This window comes from Procambarus clarkii, chromosome 51, assembly GCF_040958095.1.
Source record: "Procambarus clarkii isolate CNS0578487 chromosome 51, FALCON_Pclarkii_2.0, whole genome shotgun sequence".
In the NCBI taxonomy this organism is placed as follows: Eukaryota; Metazoa; Arthropoda; class Malacostraca; order Decapoda; family Cambaridae; genus Procambarus; species Procambarus clarkii.
This window is the reverse complement of record NC_091200.1, coordinates 9288112-9302751: the sequence shown is the minus strand read 5'-3', so window position 1 is coordinate 9302751 and position 14640 is coordinate 9288112. Positions and strand designations below refer to the sequence as shown.

At 39.0% G+C, this 14640-nt stretch overlaps 1 protein-coding gene across 45 annotated transcripts in view; it reads left to right on the top strand.

The window, feature by feature from the left end:
• Positions 1 to 14640, top strand: part of shot (dystonin-like protein short stop) — a 629765-nt gene that overhangs the window by 564207 nt on the left and 50918 nt on the right. For 44 of the 45 annotated variants that reach the window (XR_011222655.1, XM_069303987.1, XM_069303980.1 and 41 more), the window contains 6 exons: positions 2301 to 2465; positions 2605 to 2743; positions 2879 to 3085; positions 3280 to 3451; positions 8508 to 8645; positions 9116 to 14475. Coding sequence is in view for 44 of the 45 variants with exons in the window: in XM_069303987.1 (XP_069160088.1) it covers positions 2301 to 2465; positions 2605 to 2743; positions 2879 to 3085; positions 3280 to 3451; positions 8508 to 8645; positions 9116 to 14475 (6181 nt within the window). In the remaining variant the exon portion in view is untranslated. The remainder of the gene's footprint in view (positions 1 to 2300; positions 2466 to 2604; positions 2744 to 2878; positions 3086 to 3279; positions 3452 to 8507; positions 8646 to 9115; positions 14476 to 14640) is intronic. The other variant, XM_069303961.1, reaches the window with a different exon arrangement.

Here is a 14640-nt window from a genome sequence, read left to right as displayed (position 1 = left end):
TGAAGTTGAGTGAGCGAGATGTACTCTACAACGTTAGAGGATGTGTGGGGATGGTCTCCAGACTGAGACAGTCATCAGCATGCTTTCCGCCCCCTGACCTTTCTGGAGGTAGCCGGGTCAGCTGACCGTGGGCGTTTACACCACAGTCGATGGTTTTCCTTATGAGGAACGATGTTTGACCTTTCGTAAAAAATCTTGGCGGATGTACATCCTCGTTAACAAGTGCTGGTTATCACCACTAGACCTGGCAGAGGTATGCCCAGGGTTCAGGAATGTACAGCACTATAAAGTAAACTGTTATACAAATTTGTTGCTTGACATCGCATGCCTAGAAAATGAACATGTGTTCATTAATATGTAAAAATAAAATTAGTAATTGGTGGGTTATATTTGTATTAAAAATGTAAACACTTTTTAGCCTTTCTCACCTCATGCCTCACCTCACCTCCAATAATGGTCTTACGGAAATGTTTGCAATACAGAAGAGCTGACTTTGAGCATCAGGTAATGGAGGACATTGAAGCCTCTCGCATACCGTAAATTACTAAATGGTCTCCATTACTATTGACGTCATTTCGCGTAGTGCTGCATTTTAATTTCATTTGGTGTAATTGTTATTTTAAGCAGGACTTTGTCTGCCGGTTCGGTAGTGACCGTAGCCTTGGGTAACCACGGGTGGGTTGGCGTGGGCGCTCCAGTGCTCATGTGTTCCTACATGATCAGACCGAAGGTCGTGCTGACCACTAGCTTGCATGCTTCTCCCACCTTCCCTTCTCGCACGTCAATTATCACATGGAGAAATTGTGGCAGGCCAAATTCCATACAATGAACTTTAGGATAATAAATGCATAGAACTTAGGCTATGGTATGTATGTGAACAATTTTGCAGCGTGTGTTTTACACACTAGTGCTCATGCACCTTCAACATGTACCGGTCTACAACTCGCCTAGTTGTACTTGCAAGGGATGAACTTCGCCTCTTTGGTCCCGCCTCTCAACTGCCAGTCAACTGCTGCACAGATTCTTGAGCCTATTGGGCTCTATCAAATCTACATTTGAAGCTGTGTATGGAGTCTCCCTCCACCACATCACTACCTAATGAATTCCATCTGTCAACTACTGACAGATAATAAAAATTCCAATGTGTCTGTTCCTCATTTGGGTACCAAGTTTCAACCTGTGTTCGCCTTCGTGTTCCACCCATGCTAAATATTTTTTGTCCACTCTCTATTCCTGAGAATTTGGTAGGTGGTGATCATGTCTCCCCTTACTCGTCTGTCTTCCAGAGACGTGGAGTTTAGCTCCCATAGCCTTTTCTCGTAGCTCATGCCTCTGTTTTAGGACTAGTCTGGTGGCATACCTCTGAATCTTCTCTAACTTTGTCTTGTGTTTAACTAGGTATGGACTCAATGCTGGAGCAGCATACTCCATGATTGGTCTGACATAAGTGGTATACAAGTTTCTAAAGGCAGGTCTTATGTTGGCCAATTTAGCTTATGCCCTTGATATCCTTTTTTGATGTGGACTTCTGGGGACAGATTCAGTGTAATATCAACCCTCCAGATCTTGCTCTCTCTGACTCTTGCGATATTTCACCTCCCAGACGGTACCTTGTGTTCAGCCTCCTGCTCCCTTCACCAAATTTCCTTACACTTTCCCGAGTTAAATTTTAGTAGCCAGTTTCTAGACCATTCCTCCAGTTTTTCCAGGTCGTCCTGTAGTCTATCTTCTGTTTTGATTATTCTCATAATTTTTGCATCATCAGCAAACATTAAGAAGTATGATTCTATACCCTCTGGAAGATCATTTACTTCTAGATTGTGTACCATCTAGATAATTTCTTAAAGAAGTGCTGGATTAACCGGGTTGTGGTACTCGACTAGTTGTACTCACCTAGTTGTGTTTGTGGGGGTTGAGCTCTGGCTCTTTGGTCTCGCCTCTCAACTGACAATCAACTGGTGCACTGAGTCCTGAGCCTATTAGCTTTTCACCATATGATTAATCTTGATTGTTAAATTTTTACAATTAAAACAATTTTTTTCTAATATTTGGCATAGGCATTGAAGGTGAAAGGTACATTGTGTTTTAAGTGAAATAACATGGTGTGCCAAAGTGTTTCTGTATTGTATTTATACAGTAACTGTAAATATGATTGTAGGCACCTATGGGTATTCTCAAGTTTAGTATTTTAAGGTTAAGATATATTACAAACTGCAGTACTGTGCAGTAAACATTTTAAAATGTTCCTTATTTAAATGGTTTAGAATACTGTAGTTTTTATACTTCTATATATGTTGCAGGTTCGAGAAGGTGGTCGATAAGTCAGAATCTCGTGGACAGCATCTGGAAATAGTCTCGACTCGACTGGATGCTTTCACCGTCTCGGTTGAACACTTTGAGGAATGGTACATTGAAATTGTGGAAGTTGTTGAATCTCGGGAAGTTCTATCACTGGATGTCGAAAGGTAAGAAATACAATTTTGAGTGGTAGAATTATTCAATTAATGAAGTGCAAGTATTAATATAATTTACCATGTGTATACAATACATAGGATTTTTTTTTTTTTTACTCGGTATACAGTACTGTAATTTTAATTTTAACAGCTATGCTCAGAAGATTGAAGAAATTGCTCTTCAGCGAGATTCACGTACGGATGACTTTGATGGTATGATAAAAACTGGCAAAGAACTGGTTTCAAAGAAGGATGTCACAGACACTGCACCTGTGAAGGATAAAATTAAGGTTAGTTGTCTAATACAAAGCTATTGTGCATCACAATTATTGGCTAACAACATAGATAAGTACAGTGGTTCATATTACTGTGTGTGTTTTATCTGGCAATTGAAATACTGTATTGATGTTAACTTGTATTTACAGAACTTAGAAGGCCAGTGGAAAGAACTGAGTGACACACTAGATGAACGGGCACGTAATGGCAAGGAACGCTCGGAGCAACTTATTGCTTATGAACAGCTACGCGACCGCTGTACACAATGGATTACCACCACAGAAAACACTTTGGATAGTGCTCAAGCTGTCGGATTGGAACAAGAAGTTATTAAAAAACAGGTTGAGGACCTCAAGGTAAGATTTTAATAACACTTAATTGCAAGGCTTTTAGTAGGTTGTGCATTACGTTCACAAGACAGTAATGATAATAGAACTTAAATATTTCATAATGCTGTGTGTGTGTGTGTGTACACACACACCCACACACACACATACAAACACTCACTGTACTGTGTATAAATATATTTATAAACATAATTTGTTGGCAGCCAATTCTCAGAGAGTATCGTGAGTATGGCACCACAGTTGACAAGCTGAATGAGCTTGGTAATGCATATGATGCATTGCTACGTGGAGAAAGGCCAGAGAGTCCATCAAGAAGACGATCATCTGTGACTCCAGTGAAGCGTCCATCAATCACCTCGCCTCTTAAATCTCCAGGTAAAGTGGATTTTTGGTAACTGTTGATATGTGAATTTTGCCTTTGCTTTGTTTTTATTTGCATGATTTTCTATACTTTAATCCTTTTGCTGAGGTACCCTCTGGAAGCTTGTGTTCCCGCCAACAGTAGAAAAGTTAGAAGTAAAAACTGCCCATCAATCTATACAGTTAAAATGCTGATTACCTTACTTGTATACAATAATTTTGTTTAAAGTAATTATCAGGAGAAAGTGCCAAGCCATTCAACTATGTAATAAGACATGATTAAAGAAACTAAATACTAGGCCCATAAATGTTCACTAGACAATAAAAACACTGTACAGTACTGTAATACGTGTCATAATTCCTAAAGGATTTTTTTTCCTCTGCTCTCCACATTTATTAAATATTCAGTTGGAAAACGGTGTTCTTTTCATTTAAACAATTAAAATATTAAATATTTATAAGAAACCATCATAGTGAAATAATGATGAAAGTAACTTAATATCAGCAAACGTATTCTCAATGTTTAGAATATTAAAATAACGTAAGTTATCAGTTTTATTTAATAGGTGGGGAGTGGGGGTATTATGGACCTTGTCAGTTTTTTACCTATTGCACATGAACAAGTTTTCTTTTGGCTGGCAAATGCTGCAGTTATCTGCTTCAGACACCTGTCGTAGCTTCCAGAGAATGTGGAAACTTATTACAGATACTATACCTGGGTTCAGTCTCTCTTCACCTGTTGGGCTATCAAAAATGAATCGCAATAAAAGGGTTAAATGCATTAGTCTTAAAATTAAGGGGTTTTGGTATATGATACGTTTGTTCTTATAAAATCACATTAAGGATATTAGTTGTTCAAATGTTTTTTAAGTTATCCATGTAATTTCCCTTCCATGTTGTATTTGTAATGCTGTAGAAGAGTGTGGAAAAAATAAATTTAGATAAATGTAAATGAAACATGAAGGTGAGTCAATACAAAATCTTGAATTTCACTGAAGTGAAAATTTTAACAAATTTAGCAATTGTAATAATGACAATAGAGAATACTGTAGTTTTCAATAAAGAACGAGAGGAGGGCATTCTCACTTCGATAATTCACGATAGACCTTCCACGTGCAAACAAAAAGTAACTATTTTACACGAAGTAAATGAAAATAAAGTAGTTGTGTAATAATTTTGAGTCGCTTCTCTAAGTGACCATCTTAATCTGTCTGGTATGCCATATTTTTAACACCAAAAAAAAGGGCTTGTTACCAGTGTTTAAATTGATTTCAAAGATACAGCTGCCACTTGCTTTCATTTTTTATTTATTTTTACCCATTTCTAAATTATAATTATATCCAAATCTTATTTTATAACACAATGAACACACAATACACGGCATGTAATTTTCCAACAGATTTTCAGTTTACTCGTATGGTACTTCCAACCTCTGATTTATCTCCTTTGTGTTTCACCAATTCAAAAATTTCTGCTTGCTTCGTTTTTTCCTCATTGTTTATTTGTTCAATTACAGAATTTATACTGCTTTATCAGAAGCATGCCAGCACACACACTTGTAGTAAGTTGTGCATGTATGTGCACACATGAACATGCTTGTGCACATGGTCATGAAAACAAACACACGCACACTTAATTAGGTAATTACACACGCACACGTGCTAGATAGAGCCCTAGACAAACTAAAGGAATGGTGCAACAAATGGCTAGTTCAACCCAACCCAAAGTTCAACCCAAGTTGAAGTAAGGTTATGAAACTAGGCGAAGGAAATATGAGGTTAGACACTGGATACCAAATGGGAGATGAAGTCCTTCACAAAACGGACAGAGAGAAAGATCTAGGCGTTGATATCACGCCAAACCCGTCTCCTGAAGCCCACATCAAAAGAATAACATCGCCGCCATATGCTAGGCTGGCCAACATCAGAACTGCCTTCAGAAACCTGTTTAAGGAATCCTTCAGAACCTTGTACACCATATATGGTAGGCCAATCCTGAAGTATGCGGCCCCAGCATTGAGCCCGTACCTTGTCAAGCACAAGATGAAACTGGAAAAAGTTCAGAGTTATGCCACTTGGCTAGTCCCAGAACTAAGAGGCTTGAGTCATGAGGAAAGGCTATGTGAACTGTACCTCACGTCACTGGAAGACAGAAGAGCTCGAGGAGACATGATCACCACATACAAAATTCTTAGAGGAATTGATATGGTAGATGAGGATTGATTATTTAACACGGGTGGTACACTCACAAGGGGACACAGGTGGAAGTCGAGTACCCAAATGAGCCCCAGACATTAGAAAGAACTTTTTCAGTGTCAGAGTAGTTAGTAAATGGAATGCACTAGGAAGTGATGTGGTGGAGACTGACTCCATACACAATTTCAAATGTAGATATGATAGAGCTCGAGAAGCTCGGTTAGTGGTTAGAAAGGCAGGGGTCCAAGAGTTAATAGTTTGATTCTGCAGACACACATAGTAAATGCAAATAGCAAAATACACACACCACACACATAGCTAAATAAACAGTTCTAAAGTGTGTTTGTACAAAACGAGGATTTCAGAGACCCAGACCCAATACCAATTCCAGAGCACACCAGAGAGTACATAGAAATTCCCCAAGATGAAGTTTAAAAATTACTCAGAGGGGCTAGGAGTAAATAAAGCTGTGGACCTAATGGAGTTTCATCTTGGGTGCTGTGAGAATGTGCAACTGAACTGAGCATTCCACTCCAATTAATATTCCAGACATCCTTGTGCACAGGAATCTTAACAGATATGGAAAAAGGATACAATACAAATCTATAAAAATGGTAGTCAAGAGGAACCTCTAAATTATAGACCTATATCATTAACAAACACTAGAAAAAACAATTAAAGCGAAATTGGTTGAACACCTAGAGAGTAATGACATAATAACCGACAAACGGTATTGTTTTTGAACATGATGATCCTGTGTAACTCATCTTAGTTTTTATGATAGAGCCAGAGAAACAACAGGATAGTAGTGGTTGGGTTGACTGTGTCTATCTTGACCTAAAAATGGCCTTTGATAGTCCCCACACAAGAGGCTGTTCTGGAAACTGAAATATGCTGGAGGCATGACAGGGGAGTCTTCTGACAAGGATAGAAAATTTTCTAACAGACCGATGAGGGCAGTAATCAGAGACAATGTATCTTACTGGTGGAGTGTTACTAGCAGAGTACCACAGGGTTCAGTTTTTGCACCAGTAATGTTCATCTCTATAAACGATCTACCAGAAGGAATAAAGAATTATATGAACATGTTTGGGGATGATGCTAAGATACTGGGGAAGGTAGGAGACGAAGGCGATTGTAATGACCCTTCAAATCAATTTAGATAAAATAAATGCTTGGAACATCGATTGACAAATTTGAATTCAATGTGAATAAATAAATGCCGAGTTATGGAATGTGGATTCTGAGAAAATAAACCACACACAACTTGCAAATTATGTGGAAAGGAATTACGGAACACTAATAAAGAGAGAGACCTAGAGGTGGTTTTGGATAGTTAGCTGTCACCAGAGGAATACACACAGAACATTGTGAGAGTAGCGTATGCGTCGCTTTCCAACGTCAGACTTGCTTTTAATTATGGATGGTTAAATACTAAAGAAACTGTTCATGACTTTTGTGAGACCAAAATTGGAATATGCAGCAGATGTATGGCTAAATATCAAGAAGCACATAAGCTGGAAAAGGTACAAGGCATGCTACAAAATGGTTTCCAGAACTGAAAAACACGAGTTACAAGGAGAGAATAGAGACGTTAAACATGCCAAAACTAGAGGATAAAAGAAAAGAGGTGATATGATTTTCATTTACAAAGTACTAACGGGAATCGACCAAATTGACAATCTGAATTCGACGACCTGAAATCAGCAACTTCACGAACAGGAGGACACAGATTCAAGCTAAGAAAACAAAGATGCTGAAAAAATGTTAGAAAGTTTTCTTTTGCAAACAGTGTGGTAGACAGTTGGAACAAGCTGAGCGAGGTAGTGTTGGAGGACAAAACCGTCAGTAGTTTCAAAGCGTTATACGACAGAGTACTGGGAAAACAGGACAAGGGAGCCGGTCGGCCAAGCGAACAACACGCGGGACTTGTGATCCTGTGATCTTGGGTTCGATCCCAGGCGCCGGCAAGAAACAATGGGCACAGTTTCTTTCACCCTATGCCCCTGTTACCTAGCAGTAAAATAGGTACCTGGGTGTTAGTCAGCTGTCACGGGCTGCTTCCTGGGGGTGGAGGCCTGGTCGACGGCCGGGCCGTGGGGACACTAAAAAAAAAAAAAAAGCCCTGAAATCATCTCAAGATAACCTCAAGAAGACACCACGAGCGTAGCTCTCATCCTGTAACTACAATTAGATAATAACACATACTCATTCATTCATTTAGTTGTGGCATATTGTCAAACAAAAGGGTATTATTGTAAACTACAGAAGAAAGTGTAGAAGGAATCACATAGTATTTTTGTTTATGACAAGTGATGGTAGTTGGAATAAGCTCCAGGTGGTGGTTGCAAGTGTTAAGACCATCAAAAATTTGAAAACGTTTTATTGTAAAATATAAAATGCAATGCCACGAACATACTTCTCGACATGTAATTTCCAAATAATGATAAAACACACTTCTCGTGCACTTTTGAGAAAAGTATGAACAAGCTACTTTGAAGTTGCAAGATAACTTGAAAACTTATGATCGTATACATTTATATTACATCACTGAAGGTACATCATTGTTATAGGCTACATATTTAGCTACAGTTTGCCATATTGCTTGAAACTGCACTACTACAGCATTGTTTTTGAACAGATATCCCAGAACCTTTTCAGAAACTAATTTTCAGTAATGACTTTGTGTACTGCAATATTTTATAGTTGAATGAAGAAATATTTCAACTACTAAATATTAATGAATTAACATCTTTACCAAATACCCCCTAAATTGTAATTTGTGAGGGTTCTGAACAGGTTCTGGAATAACAAAGCTTAATGAAGTTTTATTTGCTTAGTATGGATGATGCATTTTGTTGGGTTTGTGTGTGTAGCGAGGCGAGTGTCACAAGATGCACGCAGTCCTTCACCATCTCACAAGTTGATGGGCTTCAACGGCTCTGGCCCCATGTCTCCCATACCAGGCGGCTATGCTAGCAGACGTACATCACAAGAAGGATTCCATCTTGATGGTTAGTCAGTAGTGCCAGTGGTTGTTGCATGAGGTTATAAGGTAGATGGGTAGAGCATGTAATATGCAAGAAAGATGGGTAAAGGTTAGCAGTGTTGGAACAGAGTTCACAAAGTTATTTAACATCAGTCTTCAGATTCATTGACTAAAAGTTTTGTTACAAATATTTAAATGTGATATCTGTAATTTTATTCCTATATATTTTACATTATACTGTACCATTTTTAGGGTGAGAGTTTAGTGCATTGCTAATGTATGTATGATGAATTTTCAGGGCTTTTGTGTAGTTTCTTGGTGCTTGGGCTGCTTTTATTATAAGGTTTTTTCAAAGTGTGAAATGGTGAACTTAGCAACTGACTTCCATAGCCTTATTCATATTTTAATAATAGATATGGGTTATATTTTCATGTACACTAGAGAAATAAATTAAATGTTATAAGGAACACCACTAATCCACGTTGTTTCTAACAGATATGAGTCCTATCCAGAAAGAGTTGATGCAAGTGAACAACCGTTATGATATGATTGGAATGAGGCTTACCGATCGTCAGAATGACTTGGATATTATGAAAGATGAACTGAAGAAGGTGGCTGACAGTATAAGATCCATCACATTAGCTCTAGACAAATCAGAGCGCAGTATGCCAAGAGAAGCTGTACCTACCACAAAGGAAGAAGCTGATAAACATAATAGACAGTGCAAGTCTATACTTGATGAACTTCAAGAGAAACAACCTGCTTTGGATTCATTGAAGATACAGGTAGCAGAATTAATAAAGAAGCGACCAACAGCTCCAGGTGCCGATATCTTGCAAGATCAAGTAGACCTTGTGAATGATCGTTTTAAGGAACTGCAGGGTCGATTGAAAGATCGCCTTAGTTTCCTGGAGCATATAAAAGACTTCCTTGATAGTTATGATTCTCTCAACAACTGGCTTGTTTCTAAAGACAGAATGATGACTGTTCTTGGACCAATAGCATCTGATCCTCGTATGGTTCAAATGCAGGCACAGCAAGTTCAGGTATTGAGAGATGAATTTCAGGCCCAAGAACCAAAACTGGGTGATCTTAACGATGCTGGTGATACCATTATTGGTGTGTGTGAACCAAATTCAATGGCTGCTAAGAAAATCAATGACAAATTGGACAGCATTAACAATAAATGGACAGAACTCATTGGTCAGTTAGATGCTCGTGATTCTGCTCTTAATGCAGCTTCAGATGCTAGTACAGACTTTTATGATAATTACAACAAATTGCATGATGCACTTATCAAGTTGGGTGATGATTTTGATGAAGTTATTGCTGCTGGTGCAGATACTGCTAAACAGATAGAGGCTGTAAATGCTCTAGAAAACGGTTTGGAAACAGCACGCGGTACCTTGATTGATCTTGAAGGACTTGGTGAACAACTTACAGCAATTTTATCTGATCCATCGTCAAAGAATGACATAAAGTCTAAAATTACTCAGCTTAACAAGATGTTTAACAACCTTGAAAGGAAGCTAGGTAACCGTAAATCTGAATTGGAAGCATCACTCAGAGATGAAGAAATGTTTGGCCAGTCATGCCATGATATTCAGGAATGGTTAGCAGATCAAGTAGCTCACCTGAAGGATCGTCTGTTAGTTTCTGCAGACAGAGACGTACTGTCAAATCAAGTGGGTGACTTTGAGCCCATTTATAAGGATCTAATGGCTAAAGAACATGAAGTAATCATGATGATCAATAAGGGTAAGGATATAGTTGCAAAATCATCTCGTAAGGATCTCAGCCGTCAGTTATCAGAGACTTTGGATGCTATCAAGAAAGAATGGGACAATGTTCGTAAGACAGCTGTAGACCGCCGCACAAGACTACAGAAATGTATGGATACATGTAAAAAGTTCCACAGTCAACAGGACAAGTTCAATCCTTGGTTAGACACTGCTGAAGAAAAAGCACACAACTTAGAACCTATTGCCTTTACAAAGAAAGCAATTGATAAGCAGATAAAGGAAATTCAATATTTCAAAAATGAAGTGTCTCGGCATAGTGGTGAATATGAGAACAATAAAACTGCTGGTGAAAAGCTAATTTCATGTACAGATACTGATCATGAAGGAGTTGAAGAAGCTCTTGCTTTCATGAAGGAACGCTGGGACCATCTTAATGCAGTTGTTTTTGCTCGAGCTCAAGACTTAGATGATGTTGCTGCAAAATTGACAGACTTCAGTGACAAAGCCAGAGATCTTGATCACACATTGCAGCGTTGTGGAGACAGATTAGCTTCTCTTGATTCCCTTTCTGGAGCAGGAAAGGATGCAAAGTCATTAGAGAGGATGAAAGCTCTTCTTGATGAAACAGATGCACTTGGTAAGCAGGTGGACCAAGTAAAATATAAGGGTGAAGATTTATGTGGGACAGCTGATGCTCTTGGTTCAGATGCTAATCATATCCATGAGGAGGTTGAAAGACTCACAGATCGCTTTGGTGACTTGAAGGGTAGATTGGAGGAGCGCTGTCATGATCTGGAGGAGGCTTCTCAGGCAGTAAACCAGTTTGGTGCACTCGTTAAGAACGTAGGTCAAGAATTAACTGGTTTGGATGATGAACTTGATCGCATGAGACCTGTTGGAAGAGACACAAAGACTGTTACTAGTCAGATTGATCAGCTTCACAGTTTTCTGTCAAAGGTTGACCTCAAGAATGAGGAAATTGAGGATGCTAAAACAGCTTTAGATGATTTAGTCACTCAAGGATTCACAAGTGCTAATAACCGTGCAGCTGAAGATCAAATTAAACAGCTTGGACGGCAGCTGAAGAAAATACAAGACCGATGTGATGCTCGTGGGAAGGATCTTGATACTGTTTTGAAAAAGTTAGAGAATTTCTATGATAAGTACAACTCTGTCATGGATGATATACAAGAAGCAGACAAGGAAGGAGATACATTCAAACCAGTAGGTGCAGATGTAGACACTATTATTACCCAACAGGAGGAGTTCAAGCAGTTCAAAGGAGAAAGGGTAGAGGCTCTTGGAAAACAGGTTACTGAATGTAACAAACTTGGACAAGGTCTTATTCAGAGTGCTGCTTCTGGTGTTAACACACAAGGCCTTGAAAATGACATTGATGGAATGAATGACTTGTGGAACAAGTTAAAAGTAATGATTGGTGACAGAGAAAAAGCTTTGGATAAGGGTTTAATGCAGTCGGGTAAATTCCAGGATGCATTGGATAGTATGCTGCAGTGGCTAGGAAACTTTGAAGAAATGATGGAGAATCAGGCACCAATTTCAGGTGAATATTCTGTGGTAAAGGCCCAAGCCCAAGAACAGAAGTTCTTGAGAAAAATGCTTATAGATCGCCAAAATGAGATGCAAGCCCTTCTTGCCATGGGTCGTAATCTAGCAGCTGATCTAGAACAATCTGAAAAGGCTGCTGTGGAAGGACAATTGGATGACTTGCTTAATCGCTTTGATGATGCTAGTGCTCGATCTCAAGAACGCATGGAAGCTCTTGAAGAAACGCTCAAGGTTGCAAAGGAATTCCAAAATAAACTTAATCCTATTACTGAATGGCTAGATCGTACTGAAAAGAAATTGAAGGAGATGAGCACTGTACCATCTGATGAGGAAAAAATACAAAAACTTCTTGATGAGCATGATAACTTACACGATGAGATTTTAGGTCAAAAACCTGCATTTGATGACCTTACTGATGTTGCCACTGCTCTTATGAGTCTTATTGGAGATGATGAAGCCAATGCTTTAGCAGACAAATTACAAGCTACCACTGATAGGTATGGACAGTTAGTAGAAGACTCTGAAGTCCTTGGGCGTCTCCTCCAAGAGTCAAAGGTTGGTCTCCGCCACCTGGTACTTACATACGAAGACTTGTTATCTTGGATGGATGAAATGGAAGCTAGATTATCAAAGTATCGCATCTTGTCAGTATTTGTGGAAAAGCTCTTGGAACAAATGGATGAACTGACTGATCTTGGAGAAGAAGTAGTTGCACATGAGAAACAAGTGGCAGAGGTTATGGATGCTGGATCTCATTTGATGAAGCACATTTCAAGTGATGAAGCTCTTCAGCTGAAAGATAAGCTTGACTCTATACATAGGCGCTACAATGATCTTAGTGCTAAAGCTACTGATCTTCACAAAGCTGCAAATGAGGCCTTGCCTCTGGTACAACAATTCCACAGTGCCCATGAACGTCTTGGATCTTGGATGTTGTCTGTTGAAGGTCAGCTTCAGAGCATAGATTCATCTGGTCAGGGGCTGTTGGAGGAAGAAATAGAAAGGCTAGCTCATGAAATACAAGAAAATCGTCCATTAGTGGAGGCAGTAAATTTGGTGGGGCCACAGTTATGTCAGATTTCTCCAGGTGAAGGTGCTGCAAATATAGAGACTTTAGTAACAAGAGACAACAGAAGGTTTGAACAAATTTGTGAACAAATTCAGAGAAGAATGGAGAGAATTCACATGTCCAAACAAAGGTCACAAGAAGTCACTCAAGATATTGATGAGCTTCTGGGCTGGTTCCGCGAGGTAGAAGGCCAGATACGCGAGGCTGAACCTCCTAGTGTGGATCCTGAAGAAATTAGAATCCAGCTGAAAGAACATAAGGCTCTGAATGATGATGTTGCAAGCCAAAAGGGCAGAGTAAGAGATGTTTTATCTAATGCCAAAAAAGTATTGAGAGAGTCTCCACATCATGAAGACACAAGTGAGCTTAGAGAAAAAATGGATGATCTTAAGGAAACTATGGAATCAGTTTCTAAATTATCATCAGATAGGCTATCGACACTGGAACAAGCCTTACCTCTTGCTGAACATTTCTTTGAAACCCACCATGAGCTTGATGACTGGCTTGCAGTTATGGAAAATGAGGCAATGGTAATGGATACTCCTGCTCTTAGGGCTGATCAGATCATTCGCCAAATGGAGAAGAACAAAACCTTCCTTCAGTCTATTGGTGACCATAAACCTCTTCTTGACAAACTTAACAAAACAGGCGGAGCACTTTTGAAACTTGTTAATGATGAAGATGGTGCTAAAATACAAGAACTTTTGGAAAGTGATAATGACAGATACAATGCGCTTAAATATGCACTTCGTGAACGTGGTCAAGCTCTGGAGGATGCCTTGCAGGAAACTAGTCAGTTTGCTGATAAATTGGATGGTATGCTTTCTGCTCTAGCCGAGACTGCTGACCAAGTGAAGAATGCCGAACCTATTGCAGCCCATCCCGAGAAGATCCATGAGCAAGTACAAGAAAATAATGGCATCATTGATGATCTTGACAGAAAAGAATCTGCTTTTACTGCTGTAAAGGCTGCTGCAGAAGATGTCATCAATAAGGCATCACGAAATGATCCAGCTGTGAAAGACATAAAAACTAAGCTGGATCGCCTGAACAAGCTGTGGGATATGGTACAACTGGCAACTACTCAGCGTGGTCAGTCTCTGGAAGATGCTCTTGCTATGGCTGAAAGATTCTGGGATGAATTGCAGAATGTTATGACTGCACTGAAAGATCTTCAAGAAACATTAAAGGCTCAAGAACCAGTAGCAGTTGAACCACAAGCTATTAAACAACAACGTGAAGAATTATCTCAAATTAAGGTTAAGATTGATCAGACTAAGCCAGAAGTAGAACAAGTTCGCCAGACTGGTCGTGACCTGATGACAATTTGTGGTGATGCTGATAAACCTGAAGTTAAGAAGAACATTGAAGATCTGGATTATGCTTGGGATAATGTTACTGCTCTATATGCTAAACGTGAAGAGAACCTAATTGATGCTATGGAGAAAGCTATGGAATTCCATGACACATTAAGGGTGAGTTAGAACCAAACTTTATTACTTTTATAGTACAAGAAATAACTACATAAATGGTTAGTCTTTTGTCAACAATAGAAGCATTATCATTTGAAAAGTTAGTTTTTATTTATTTGATTATACATATAATACAGCACTGGTAATCTTTTGAATTTCCTACTTTAA